General features: G+C 42.2%; 1 protein-coding gene across 4 annotated transcripts in view; it reads right to left on the reverse strand.

Annotated features, from left to right (window-relative positions):
* Nucleotides 1-11,016: 11,016 nt before the first annotated feature.
* BCAR3 (BCAR3 adaptor protein, NSP family member) overlaps nt 11,017-15,473 on the reverse strand; it is a gene marked incomplete at both ends in the record, with an annotated part of 113,313 nt that continues 108,856 nt past the window's right edge. For all 4 annotated transcript variants that reach the window (XM_080692405.1, XM_080692404.1, XM_080692407.1 and 1 more), the window contains 3 exons: nt 11,017-11,198; nt 12,381-12,593; nt 12,809-12,920. In XM_080692405.1, the coding sequence (XP_080548531.1) occupies nt 11,017-11,198; nt 12,381-12,593; nt 12,809-12,920 (507 nt within the window). The remainder of the gene's footprint in view (nt 11,199-12,380; nt 12,594-12,808; nt 12,921-15,473) is intronic.

Genomic DNA, 15,473 nt, shown 5'->3' on the forward strand with positions numbered 1-15,473 from the left:
GTCCTGTTGGTTCAATTTTGGTAGGATGTAGGTTGTTTATGTCTAGAAATTTGTCGATTTCTTCTAGGTTTTCCAATTTGTTTGGAATATAAATTTTCAAAATAGTTCTTGATGCTCCTCTGTATTTCCATGGTGTCTGTGGTGATAATTACCTTTTTCCCTTTTTTTTTTTTTTTTTTTTTTTTGTTGCTGTACTGGGGATTGAACCCAAGGGCATTCTATCTCTGAGCTACAACCCCAGCCTTATTTTTTATTCTTTATTTTAAAACAGGATCTCATTAAGTTGCAGAGGGCCTCACTAAGTAGCTGAGGCTAGCCATGAACCTGCGATCCTCCTGTCTCAGCCTCCCAAGTACTGGGATTCCAAGTGTGTACCACCAGACCCGCCTTGATAACTACCTTTTTGTCTTATTAATTTGGGCCATTTCTCTCTTTTGGTTAGGTTGGTTAAGGGTTTATCAATTTTGCTTATTGCCTCAAAAAACAACTTTTTGTTTGATCCTTTGTATTATTGGTTTCTTATTTTTGCTCTCATTGTCATTATTTCCCACCTTCTACTGGCTTTGAGGCTAGTTTGTTCCGTTTTGCTTGGGCTTTGGGATGTGTTATTGGGTTGTTTATTTGGAATCTCTTTGTTTTTCAACGTGGGCACACAATGCTATGAATTTTCCTCTTACAAGTGCCTTCAGACTATCCAAGAGATTTGGTAAGGTGTCTCTCTTTTTATTTGATTCTAGGAATTGGTAAATTTCTTGCTTTGTATCTCCTATGATCTAGTCTTTATTCAGAAGTATATTATTCAATCTCCAACTATGTGATTCCTCTGTGTCGTCTTGCTATTGATTTCTGATTTTAGCCCATTTTGATGAGAAGATGCAAGGTATTATATCAGGTTTTATGGGCTTGTTAATAATTCTTTGTAGCCTAGAATATGGTTTGTTTTGGAGAAGGTTCCATGAGAAACTGAGGAGACTGAATTCAATTGTTGAGTAAAATGTCTATTATGGCCATTTGATTTATAGTATTTTTAGGTCTGAAAAGTCTTTACTGATTTTTGGATTATTGATCTAATGTTAGTAAAAGTATGTTGAAGAATCCCAGGATTATTGTATTGGAGTCTCTGAGTCTTAATGTCAATTAGTGTTTGTTTTATGTAAGTAGGTGCACAGATATTTGGGGTATGTTTATCATTATATTTTTTTGGATTGTTCCCTTTATTGGTAAGAAGTGACCCACTTTATCTCTTCTAGTAAGTTTTAGCTGCTTTGTCAGATATGATAGTAGCTACTCCTGATTGCTTTTGGTCTAGCAATTCATATTTAAAGCCACATCAAGAAGATTGTGCACCATCTGTTCTTGGGATACAAGATTGGTTCAACATACTCAAATAAATAAATGTATTTACATTGCCTTGCGTGGTGGCACATGCTAATCCCAGCATTTGGGAGGCTGAGATGGAAGGATTGCAGTTCGCAGACAGCCTCAGCTATTTAGTGAGGCCCTTTGCAACTCAGTGAGACCCAGTTTCAAAATAAAAACTAGGGCTGAGAGTGTAGCTTGGAGGTAGTAGAACCTGGGTTCCATCCCCAGTACTGGGGGAAAAAAAATTGTAATTCACATAAGTATAGCCAGCAACAAAAACCACATGATCATCTCAGTAGATGCAGAAGAAGCATTTGACAAAATTTAACACCCATTCATGCTAAAAACACTGAAGAAATTAGGGATGGAAGGAACTTACCTCAACATTATAAAAGAAAATATATGGTAAACCAAAGCTTGCATCATACTGAATAGGGAAAAACAGTATTTATTCTAAAATTAAGAATAAGGATGCCCACTGTTAACCACTTGTATTTAACATAGTACTTGAAATTCCAGCCAAAGCAATAAGGGAAGAGAAGGAAAAGGCATACAGATAGGGGAGAAAATTAAATTATCTGTTTACAGATTACTTGATCCTATACTTAGATCCAAAAAACTCTACCACTTACAAAGATCAATAGCTTTTCTATACATTAACCTTGAATACACTGAAAAATCTGGAAAACAATGCCATCCATAATAGCCTCAAAAGAGAAAAATCAAAAAGGAAAGAAATATAAGGAAGTAAAAGATCTCTACAATGGAAATTATAGAATACTGAAGAAAGAAATTGAAAAACATCTTAGAAGATGAAAAAAAAAAAACCTCCCATGTTCTTGGATAGGCAGAATAAATATTCTCAAAATGGCTATACTACCAAAAGATAGCCATCTATATATTCAGTGCAATCCCTATCAAAATACTAATGACATTATTTGCAGAGCTAGGGAGAAAAAACATGGGAAAAAAAGATCCAGAATAGTCAAAGCAATCCTGAGCAGTAAGAACCATGCTGGCAGCATCACAATACCTGACTTCAAATTATACCACAGAGCTATAGTAACAAAGATAGCATGATATTGGCACAAAAACAGGCCAGTGGAATAAAAGATACAGAGACAAATGTAATAGCTAGTTGAATTTTGACAAAAGTGCAAAAGCATATGCTAGAGAAAAGATAGCCCTTTCAACTAATAGTGCTGGCAAAACTGGATATCTAAATTAGGAAGAAAGAAATTGAATCCCTATCTCCCACTCTGTACAAAAGTTAAGATGGATCAAAGGTCTAGAAATTAGGCCAGAAACCACAATTACTAGAAGAAATGACCAACTCTCCAACATAAAAGTTCTGGTAGAGACTTTCTCAAAAAGTTCCAAAAGCTTTCCCAAAGCTTAAGAAATAAAATAGTAAGTGGAATGGAATCAAACTAAAAAGCTCAGCAAAGGCAACAAAAAACCAGAGAGACTCTACAGAATGGGAGGCAGTTTGCCAGCTACACCACTGATAGGACTAATAATCTAGAATATATAAAGAATTAAATGTCACTCTAAGTTCAATCAAAATGGGCAATTGGGAGGCTGAGACAGGAGGATCGCTCAGATTTGAAGCCAGCCTCAGCTACTTAGTGAGGCCCTTTGCAACTCAGCGAGACCCTGTTTCAAAGTAAAGAATAAAATATAGGGCTGGGGTGTAGCTCAGAGGTAGAATGCCCCTAGGTTCCATCCCCAGTACTGAAAAAAAAAAAAAAAAGACAATTGATAGACACTTCTCAAAAGAAGAAATACAAGTGTCCAATAAATACATGAAAAAGTATTCAACATCATTAGCAATTAGAGAAATGCAAATCAAAACTACATGGAGATTCCATCTAACTCCAGTCAGAATGGCAAAAATCAAGAATAAAAATAACACGGTAGGGAAGATGTGGAGAAACAGGTACACACAAACTGTTAATGGGACTATAACTTGGTAAAACTACTATGGAGATCAAAATAGAGGTTCCTTAAGAAACTAGGAGTTCAACTACTATATGACCCAGTTGTACAACTCACTTTCCAAAAGAATTAAAGTTGGAATACTGTTAGTGATACGTGTTTATAGCAGCACAATTCACAGTAGCCAAATTATGAAACCAGCTGGGGTATCCATTCAAAAAGAACCAAGGAAATGTCATCTATACACAGAATGGAATTCTATTCAGCCATAAAGGAAAACAAAATTGTTTCTTGCAAGAAAATATACTAGAACTAGAGAATATTATACTGAGATCATTAACTCTCAAAAAGTTAAGGGTTTTATGTGTTATTTGCAGAAACTAGAGAAAATAGGAAGCATAAGGGACCTGAAACAATGTGGAGAGAGACCAGTAGAATAGTGGAAGGAGATTGAGGGAGGAGGTGGGAAAGGGGAAAAGGATCCAGGAAGGAAATAGTTCAAATAATACCATTGCGATCTACAAAGGTGTCACTACCAATTTCACTAACGCCACCGCCACCGGGGAGGGGAAGGGGAAGGGGAAGGGGAAGGGGTGGGACCTGAAGGAAATACACCAAGAGCTGTGTGTGTGGATGTTTATATCACATTGAACCTCACTATGATGTGTAATTGCACTGCACTAGTAAGAGTTTGTAGAGTTTTTAAAAGAATTGTTGATTTGCATGTCAGTTTATGTATTGTGTGCATATTAATTGACTAACAGCCTGCTTCTGAAAGTTTTTTTTTTTTTTTTGTGGTACTGGAAGTGGAACCTAGGCCTTCTACCTCCGGCCTGTCCTCCCAGACCTATTTTAAACTTTATTTGGAAACAGGGTCTCACTAAGTTGCTGAGAGCCTCACTAAGTAGCTGAGGCTGGCTTCGAACCTGTGCGATCCTCCTGTCTCAGCCTCCCAAGTGCTGGGGTTACAAGCGTGCGCCACCACACCCGGCTTCAAAGATTTTGAATATTCCATTGTGTCTTGAGACTTGCTTTTCACACAACTTTGTTTGTGAGTTTGTGCGTGTTTATGCACAGTTCTATTCCATTATGTGAATAGATGCAATTTACCCTTCTTTCTGTTGATGGACGGCTGGGCTCCTGTCTGAATTTTGCTCGTATAAACAATGCTGTTTATGCACATTCATGTGCATCGTGTATATTTACTGATACAGAAGTTTCTAAAAAAAAATCTATACCTAAAGCTGGGTGTGGTGGCGCACACTTGTAATCCCAGCATTTGGGAGGCTGAGACAGGAGGATCGCGGTTTGTGGACAGCCTCAGCTACTTAGTGAGGCCCTCCGCAAGTCAGTGAGACCCTGTTTCAAAATAAAGAATAAAAAATTGGGCAAGGGGTGTAGCTTGGAGGTCAAATGCCTCTGGATTCCATCCCCAGACCCGCAACAACAACAACAAAAAATCCATACCTAGGAGTGGAATTGCTAACCCAGGGGTCATATTAGTTTTCAGCTTTAAAGATGATGCCACCTTTAATCTCCAAAGTCATTGCAATTGTTTTTGCACATCTATAAGATTTGTATAAGGGATGCTTATCATATTCCATATCTTCTTTTTGTGGTACTGAGGGTTTGAACCCAGAGGAATTTTACCACCGAGCTACACCCCTAGTTCTGTTTTTATTCTTTATTTTGAAGCAGGGTCTCACTAAGTAGCTGAGGCTGGCTTCAAACCTGGAATCCTCCTATTTTAGCCTCCCAAGTACTGGGGTTACAAGCTTGCGCCATCACCACACCCGGCTTCCATATCTTTTTGTGTGTGTGTGTGGTGGTACTGGGGATGGAACCCAGGGGCATTCTACTTCCAAGCTACACCCCCAGCCCTATGTTTTATTCTTTATTTCAAAATAGGGTCTTACTGAGTTGCAAAGGGCCTTGCTAAGTAGCTGAACCTGGCCATGAACCTGCGATCCTCCGGCCTTAGCCTCCCAAATGCTGGGATTACAAGCGTGCGCCACCATGACCGTCCCCCTATCATGATTACTACTTAGGAGTCAGACTTTTCAATTTAGTCAGTTCAAAAGATATAAAAGCAATTCATTGTAGTTTTAATTTTGTTTCCTCAATTATTGATACTGAGCATCTTTATATGTTTATTGTTTCCCCATCTGTGAAAAGCCTGTTTTTGTCTTTGTCCATTTTTTCTTTAGTTGTTTTTCCATATTTTAATTAATTAATTAATTTACTTACTTACTTACTTACTTACTTATTTTGCAGTACTGGGGATGGAACCCAGGGGCATTCTACCTCCAAGCTACTCCCCTAGCCCTATTTTTAATTCTTTATTTTGAAACAGGGTCTGAGTTGTGGAGGGCCTCACTAAGTAGCTGAAGCTGGCCGTGAACCTGTGATCCTCCAGCCTCAGCCTCCCAAGTACTAGAATTACAAGTATGCAGCACCACACCCAGCTGTCTTTCCGTATGTATTTGTGGGAGTCCTTAATATATTAAGGAAGTAATTATATTAGTTATTTCTAACTGGGTTGTTTTGGCTCAGTTTCTTAAAGCTTGCAGTAATCCCCAAGCTTGATGGTCTGTCTGTAGAAACCACTCCAGGACCATTCTTGTGGTGGTTGGCAGGCTCAGATCCTTGCCGCCTGTTGACCGAAGGCTTTTTGGTTCCTTGCCATGTAGACCTCTGCATCTTGCTTTCCCCAGAGCAAGTGATCCAAGAGAATAAAAACTCAAGATGGAAGCTGAGAGTTTTTATAACCCAATCTCGGGTGTGACATGTCATTACCTCTGCCCTGTGCTCTGGGTTCCATGGACCAACCCCAGTACAATGTGGGAAGGGACACCACCGACACGGAGCGAGAAGGCTGTGAGTGCAGGAGGCAGGAGCAAGCGGAGGCTGCCTACCACACTGGTGATCCCTAGTCATGTGCTGCTAACCAGTCTCTCTTTTTTCTCTCTTGAGTGTTTGTTTGTTTGTGGTACTGGGGGTGGGATCCAGGGGCTTTTCTACCTCCGGATTATACTCCCAGACTTATTTTATACTTTATTTGGAAACAGGGTCTCTCTAAGTAGCTGAGGCTGGCTTTGAACCTGTGTGATCCTCCTGTGTCAGCCTCCCCAGCGCTGGGATTACAAGCGTGCGCCCCCACGCCCGGCTCTCTGGAGTGTGTAATGAATAGAGATTCTTAATTTTATTGTATATTTACTAGCCTTTCATAACTAATGCTTTTAATATTTAGCTAATAAATTCCTAGTTGATTCAAAGTAAAAAAGATATTCTGTATTCTAAAAGTGGTTTTGCCTTTCACATGTAGGCTTTTAATTCATCTAGACTATATTGTGGTGTTATGAGGTAAGGAACCATTTTTCCCTTTCATTTGCTTGATCGGTTGTTCAAGAATTATTTTAAAACTCATCCTTTCTCCCCACAGATCAGCAGTATCACTTAGTCATGTATTTTCTCAATTGAACTACAGGTATTTAATAGTGAACTTTATATATACAGTAAGACAGATATATATCTGGTAGGCACCACCATCCTGGAACCACTGCAAAGCAATTTTTTGGTTTTTTAAAATATGCTTTTATTGGTGCATTATAGTCTCGCATCTTAATGTAAATCGTGTTGACATTGACATGCACACACAGCTCTTGGTAGGCATCCCCCCCACACCCCCCCATCTCCCCTCTTCCCAAAACAGAGTACTGAGCTGGACATTGGTATTTTCATATATGTGCCCATAGTTGATGGTGGTAATTCCGTTAATGAGCCTCACTCTTCCCCCTCCCCTTCCCTTCGACCACCTCCCTGGTTCTACTGAGGTTTCGCCTCCATTATCTGGGGTCCCTTTGGCATCTCAATTTTGGTTTTTATTTTTGTAAATTTTACTCCTGACCTGTATGAGGACACGTTTGTGGTTGTAAATCTTCACTCAAGACTATTACTCTGATTTTCTTCTTGGAGCTGTATATCAAGACATGTGTGTTTCCTGGTGTGGTGTTTAATTTTAGGTATCAACTTGACTGGACTAAGCAATACCTAAAAAGCTGGTAAAGCACTATTTCTGAATGTGTCTGTAAGGATGTTTTCATACGAGATTGGCTTGTGAGTTAGAGAACTGAGTGGGAAAGGTCCATTCTCCATGTGTCGAGGGCACCATTCAGTTGCCCAGGGTCCCAGAAGAGTGAGTTGTTTCTTCTCTTTTCTGGAGCTGGGACACTTTTTCCTTGCCTTTGAACTCTGAAGTCTAACACCAGTCACCACCACCCCATTCTCAGGCCTTCAACTTCAGGCTGATGGGAGTTACACCATTGGTCTCCCTTGTTCTGAGGCATTTGAAGCTGGGCTGAGCCATGCTGCCAACAGCCCAGGGTCTCTAGCTCACAGATGGCCTGCCGTGGGCCTTCTTGGCCTCCATAATTATGTAGGCCAATTTCCCTAGTAAGTCCCTTCTCATCTCATAAATCTACATATATGTAAATGTTTTATTGGTTCCGTCTCTCTGAAGAGCCCTTATATACCTGGTAACTTCCCTTCAGTGGAAGATGGTTTTTCCCTCTCTTTAAGGATGTCTGTTTAACTGGGGGCATTTCACATTCAGCTCTCCCAGGGCGGTTTCCCATTCTTGAGCTGACAGGAGTATTTCCCCTCAGTTTTTAAGTTCTCTTAATTTGTTTTCTGTATGTCTTGAGGGGTGAGGTGGGGAGGGAAGCTGCGTTCCTTGGGGGCTTCCTTCTCATCCCTTGAGCTCAACAGTACATTAAAAGGTATGTTTATTAACATTTATTTGGGATTTCAGTTTTATTTTAGTGAGGGGGATTCCTAAGAGCATCTGAACCACCATATTTTCCAAAGTAAAAGTATATTTGGGTCCCCCCCCCCAGCAAACAAAAATGATGTGATCCGACCTTTAAAAAGAGGGCTGGAATCCATCATTTTATTAATGAAAATAATCCAAGATTAGAAAATAATTCTTTTGTATTAAACAGACCACTGTGAAAAATATATTCTGGTCCAAAAAGGCATATTTAAGATTTTAAGATGACTAAGTTACAGTATAGTATCTATAACCAATAAATCATATATATATATATATATATATATATATATATATATATATTTTTTTTTTTTTTTTTGGTGGTACTGGGGTTCCTGGAAGCCCTTCTACCTTCGGGCTACACTCCCAGACCTATTTTTACATTTTTATTTTGGAAACAGGGTCTCCTAAGCCAGGACACGCAGCTGGCTTCGAACCTGTGCGATCCTCCTGTCTCTGCCTCCCAAGCGCGGGGATTACAAGCGTGCGCCACCACGCCCAGCGAAATCATATTTTTTAAAGACTAATATTGTGAAGAAAACTTCAGAGCCTGTTTGAAAAAAGCTGAACATAAACTTGGTGTAGTCCTAATATTATTTTAAAAATAGGATGAAAATTTTTTCTTTCTCTTTTCTTTGTGTGTGTGGTACTACGGATTGAACCCAGAGGCATTCTATCTCCTAGCTATACTCTCAGACCAATTTTATCTTTTGTTTTGGGACACGGCCTTGCTAGGTTGCTGAGAGCCTTGTTACTTGCTGAGGCTGTCCTCTGACCTGTGATCCTCCTGTGTCACCTAAGTACTGGGACTATAGGCATGTGCCACCCACCTGGCTTTAAATGTTTGACAGTTGGCAGAGTAAAAGAATAGCCTAAAACCTTGTATCCTAATTTTTTATTTTATTATTTTTATTATTTTTTTGCGGGTCTGGGAATTAAACCCAGGGGCATTTGACCTCCGAGCTACACCCCCTTGCCCTTTTTTATTCTTTATTTTGAAACCGGGTCTGAGTTGCAGAGGGCCTCACTAAGTAGCTGAGGCTGTCCGCGAACCGCCATCCTCCCGTCTCAGCCTCCTGAATGCTGGGATTACAAGTGTGCGCCACCACACCCGGCCCTAAATTTTTTTTTTTTTTTTGGCAGGTCTGGGAATGAAACACAGGGGCATTCAACCTCTGAGCTACACCCCCTGCCCTATTTTTTTATTCTTTATTTTGAAACTGGGTCTCACTGAGTTGCAGAGGGCCTAAGTAGCTGAGGCTGTCTGCGAACCACGATCCTCTGGTCTCAGCCTCCCAAATGCTGGGATTATAAGCATGCGCCACCACACCCGGCCCTAAACTTTTTTAAATAGGGAAAAATTAAGAGGATACTGATAAACTAAAAGTGTCTCCTTTGTGAAGTCACAAACCTAGAAAAAGAATCTAGAAAGTTCATTGTTTTCCTTCTAGAGGAAGCCATAGTTCATATGCTTTTTCTCTCTTGTTTAAGAAATTCTTATTGGGGCGCCGTGGCGCACGCTTGTAATCCCAATACTTAGGAGTCTGAGACAGAAGTATCGCTGGCTTGCAGATAGCTTCAGTTACTTAGTGAGGCTCTCTGCAACTTAGAGACCTTGTTTCAAAACAAAGAATAAGCCAGGCGTGGTGGTGCACGCTTGTAATACCCGCACTTGGGAGGTGGAGACAGGAGTATCGGTAGCCAGCCTCTGGCCTAAGAGACCCTGTTTCCAAATAAAATATAAAAAATAGGTCTGGGAGTGTAGCCCGGAGGTAGAAGGCTTCCATCCCCAGTACCACCAAAAAATAAAAAATAAATAAAAAATAGGGCTGGGGATATAGCTTAGAGGTAGAATTCCCTTGGGTTCCATATCAGGTATGACCAAAAAAAAAAAAAAAAATCTTAGTTATTCAAAGTAAAAAGTACTTTATATTCTAAAAAGTGATTTTACCTTTCACACATGGATGCTTTTCATCCTCTTAGGTGTTAGCTTGACTGGATTAAGGCGTTCTGGAGAACGAGTAAAGCATTTCTGAGTATGTCTGTGAGATGTTTGCAGAGGAGATTGACATGTGACTTAGGGGGCCATCTGGACTGTCTGCCCTCCCTGAAAAGAGGTCATGAAATCTAACAGTAACCAGTAGCTGGGTGCTCAGTTCCTACGGGTGCTGGGCTGCACATGGGACTCGGTGAGATAGGCCAAAATCCAGCTGTCAGTCACACCCAAACTTGAGTTTGAACCTAGGTCTGTTAGAATCAGTATTTAATTGTATCACTTCCTTCTGTTTTCTAAGACAGAAACCTTAACTTTTCATACTTCTTCCATTAATGTTGGTTTACTATCAGGTAATAGTGGCTGGGGGAGAAAGTGTGTTCAGAGGCCAAAAGGTAGAACTATCAAACTAAGATGAGGCGTTTGATATTGAAGAGACAGGATACAACTGTTTGACAAAAAGATAAATTTTAATTCATGACTATTTACATTTTTCATATTTACTTAAAGAATATCATACAACTGATATCTTCTGAAATGTTTCATGCTTTTAAACTCTTCTATTTACACTTATCTGACATGGAATTAAAACTAAGTGATCAAATATTGTGGTAATAGAAAACAGCCAACACAGCTAGGCCTTCTCTTAATTTTGCCAATCAACATTGGCAATAGTTACCTTCATAATAAATTATCATTCGTTTAAAAATCAGTAGTAATTTTAAACAATTCATAAATAAGTGTGCCCTGTGTGATTTATACAGTTAATATCCTATAGATACTAAAAGTTTGTGTATTTTAGAGCTGCACATTTATTACTTTATCAGATGATGAGCTTTCCCAAAGAAGAACCCGGGGACGCTGAAACAATGCCCTAAGGTTCCCTGGAGGGGTCTCAGAGCTCTGCCTGCTTTACAGAAGGAGGAGGTTCCAATTTACGTGAGAGGGCAATCAAAATCTGGCTGAATTTGTCATATCTCTCTGTCTGATTGACTTCCGCACCTTTGCTGCCCCATAGCAATCGCATTTGAAATTCAGTCTTGAAGATTTCGTTCAATTCTTCATCTGGCTGAAAACCTAATCAAAAAAAGAAAAGAAACAAGTCACCTCGGGTTTCGCCTAAAAGCAATGTTTATAATGACTGAAAATGTGTTTGTTTAAATAGGATCAGAATGAACTTTGTCTTCTCTCAGAACATTAAAAAATGTCTCCAAAGAAAAATGTAGGAGCTACTCACCCAGCCTCAAGAAGCTGAAGAATTAATAAGTAAACTCACTAAAACACAGTGGAATGAAATCTATGTGTATAAGCCGTGGTGGGTTGAAGTGCTGTGAAGTGTGCTCAGGGTGTTTTGTTTATAACAACTATACTGAAGTATAATCTGCATGCTGTGTGACTGCCTTTTTTAGCTGTGCAGTTTGGTTTATGATAGTCAATTCATACAGTTTTAGAACCGTTCTCTAGAAAGCTTCCTAGTTCCTCTCTACTGCCAATCCTTGTTCTTTCCCTCGCCAACCACTGATCTGCTTCCTGTTGCTACTCTTGCCTCCTCTGGTAATTTGATATAAGCAGAGTCTACAATACAGACGTCCTTCCAGGCTTCCTTCACTTAGCATGATGTTGAATTATTCCGTATGTTGCATGTTATCAGTAACTCATTCCTTTATGTTAGTAGTCATTTATATGGACTCACTACTTACTTTTTGTTTATCAGTTCATTAACTAAACATCTGGATTGTTTCCAGTTTCTGGCTACTGTGAATAACATTTGTGCACAAGTCTGTGTGTGGGCATGTCTTTATTTTCCCTGGGAGCATAATTATTGGATCATATAGTAAGTGTAAGTTTACTTTTTTTTTTTTTTGGTGGTACTGGGGTTCCTGGAAGCTCTTCTTCCTCTGGGCTACACTCCCACGGGCTACACTCCCAGACCTATTTTTTAACTTTTTTATGTGGAAACAGGGTCTCTTAAGCCAGCGAGGCTGGCTCCGAACCAGCGCGATCCTCCTGTCTCCGCCTCCCAAGCGCGGGGATTACAAGCATGTGCCACCATGCCCGGCTGTAAGTTTACTTTTAAATAAACTCATGAGTCGCTGAGCATGGTGGCACACACTTGTAATCCCAGCACTTGGGAGGCTGAGACAGGAGGATCATGGTTCGTGGACAACCTCAGCTACTTATTGAGGCCCTTTGCAACTCACTGAGACCCTGTTTAAAATAAAGAATAAAAAATAGGACTGAGCAGAAACCAGCTCCTACCTGCCAGGATCCTCTCGGCATTCGCCCGGTACTTGTCTGCGGCCGCGGCCATCAGTCGGGCCGTTGCCAGGTGGTTCAGCATCATTTCACAGCTTTGGTCATTCTTTTCCCACATGTCAGTCCCTTCAAAAGTGACGGACTGGCGCTCCATTAAGGTCACGAGAGGCATCAGCAGTGGGACCGACACGTTGCTTGGGGGAAGACACGAGGACTCTGAAGAACAGGGAGTAAAGTTTTCCATATCATATTTTGGGAAAGTGAATCAGAATGAGGAGACGGGCAGCCCGTGTCCTGTTAGCGCCGCGTCGATGCCGCAGGCCCACAGACAACAGGGGGCCTCGTGAAATGCCCCGAAGCCGCTCTGCTGGACAGCAGCAGATGCCACCCCCATATTCCGGCTCTGGGGCTGCCTGCCCGCCCGCACTCACCTCTGCCCTCGTGCAGGAGCTTGCTGAAAGGCTTCAGCTGTTTCTCGTAGAGGATGGCGGTTTGTGTGTACTGGTGCCGCAGGGCAGTCCATGTTTTCTCTAACCTTGTGATCTGGAAGAAAGAGAGATCTTCTTTTTTGGGGAAAGGCTCTTTTTAAGTTACCTTTCTGCTTAAATTTGGGATAGACAATAAATGCAAGTGGAAAAATGTCAAAGGCTGTTGGGAGTAAAGAGAAAAAGTAAAAGTAATCCCCAGCTCCCCCTAGTCACTGCTCTGAAGGCTCCGCCCTGAGACGACTCTCACTGCCTACATGTGTCTATACATACAGGTACCTTTTAAAAATAAGAGAGTCCCATCGAATGGATAAGACATAGTAAACCTATTTTGCTATTACAAAATTATAAAGATTTTACAAAGGTGTGCATGTGTGAAAATATCTGGAGGATAAATCTCCAGAAGTGGGACTGCCGGGCCAGAGAGCTCTGTGCTGCAGGAGCTGACCAGTGTCCGGAGCATGCTGTGGAGGCTGTAGTAGGTGAGGGTGTAGGAGGGTGACGAGGGCACTTTAATGGTGCCTTTGGTAATGTCTGAGATGCACAGGGCTGCCGGACCCCGTGTTGCCACGGTTCCTGCCGTTTCACTTCTTTTGGAACAGTATAGTCGATACCAGCATATGCCACGGACCCGACATCCTCACAGCCCCTCTCACACCGCGAAGCCAGCAGCCTGAACATCTTTGGCTTTCCTCAAGAAAGGGGACTAGTGTTCAGGGAATGAGAGCCGGTGCACTGAGATACCTGAACACATTTCATTTACTCTTCATAGTCCGCCTATGAGCCCTATTTTGATTTCGTTTTGCAGACTAGAAAATAGAACAGATGAGAGCCGGGCATGGTGGCGCACGCTTGTAACCCCAGCATTCAGGAGGCTGAGACCAGAGGATCGCGGTTCGCGGACAGTCTCAGCTACTTAGTGAGGCCCTCTGCAACTCAGTGAGACCCAGTTTCAAAATAAAGAATAAAAGAATGGGCAGGGGATGTAGCCCAGAGGTCAAATGCCCCTGGGTTCCATCCCCAGACCCCCACACACACACCAAAAAAAAAAAAAAAAAAAAAAAGAGAGGCCACTTGACCAGGGTTTTCCAGCTGGTCACTTCCCTGACCTCTATGTGCTCCCTTGTGCTGCAAAAGGTAGGCAAGAAGGGTTTTGCTCCAGCCTGGCCCACGGCTGCCCCGCCCTGAAGCACTGGGAGTCCGCCAGGCCCTCCTGGTTGTGGTAGAGGGCAGGTCTGGGTGATGAGCTAAGGCTGATGTGACTGTCCCCTTGGGTCTCCCCTGGCGTGCCACTTCCCTCCCTGGCAATCAGAGGACTGTAGTCCTCGCAGTGGGAGGGAAGGAACACCCACCGAGGCACGCCAGGGTGGCTGGGATTCCCACTTGATCTCACACTGCCGCCCCGCCCGCTCAGAGCAGCCTGGGGCTGAAGGGCTTCCGCAGTGTGGCCTGTTGGCTCCGCAGTCAGAATTACGGACAGTTTTAGATGAGGGGAAAAAAATGTGAAGTAAATGTTTAAAAACCCAGCCGGGCGTGGTGGCGCACGCTTGTAATCCCCGCGCTTGGGAGGCGGAGACAGGAGGATGGCGCAGGTTCGAAGCCAGCCGCGCGCGCTGGCTTAGGAGACCCTGTTTCTAAATAAAAATATAAAATGGGTCTGGGAGTGTAGCCCGGAGGTAGAAGGGCTTCCAGGAACCCCAGTACCACCAAAAAAAAAAAAAAAAAAAAAAAAAAAAGTTTAAAAACCCTAAATGAAAATTTCTAATCTCTGTTACTATAGTAGAAGTAAGTATATCTGGGAAATATGGGATGCTTATTTCAAATATGGATCCTACAAAATTCCAGTGCACTGGCACTGTTGAGAGCGTCCCCACCCCAGTTTCTAATGTAGGGAATAAGATGCTCAGCTTCTTGCTGTTAAGGTGACCTTGCTTTAATCACGCCAGTAACGTTCCTGCCCTGCTGACTCTCAGGATGAGTGGCTGGCTGTGGCTGTCTCCCTCGGTGAGCAGTCAGGACCGGAGGCAGCGTGTGGCTCTGCTGAGTGACCAGCAGCCGTGCTGGTACTGGCCGTAGATCTGGTTTGCAGGACTGTAATCTCACACCCGGGATCCCCCACGCACCCAGGGCTTAGAAGACCAGGACCCGGAAAGGTGATTCTGAACCATAAAGACAGCAGCTGACTTTCTCTAGGAGGCCTGTTTGCTTCCCAATATAGGTTTTCATGTTGAACTGTCATCCTAAAAAACCCTGCCAATGCAGAAAAATTCAAATGCCAGATATGAGCACTTCTGATTAGGGAATTACAGGGCAGCTAAGCCCGGAATCTAAATTTTTAACAGGAGAATGTGTTTCGTGACTTGAGGACGCTTTGAGACAACCCACTCAAGGGATTCTCTGACATACGCTTCCAAAATGCCTTTGTTTTCCAGTCGTTACCCCAAACTGGCCACAAGCTGCAGTCCAGACAGAAGCAGTTTTCTGTTACATGACACACTTTAGCCAGATGTTTCATCCTGCTGGCTCCAGGAGCACTGACTGTTCCTGAGGATAATTCTTGTTACTGCACATCAAAATGTGGACTGTCAGCGCGTTCCATTGCCTGCTGTGC

The sequence above is a fragment of the Muscardinus avellanarius genome (genome assembly GCF_963383645.1).
Source record: "Muscardinus avellanarius genome assembly, chromosome: 3".
Lineage (NCBI taxonomy): Eukaryota > Metazoa > Chordata > Mammalia > Rodentia > Gliridae > Muscardinus > Muscardinus avellanarius.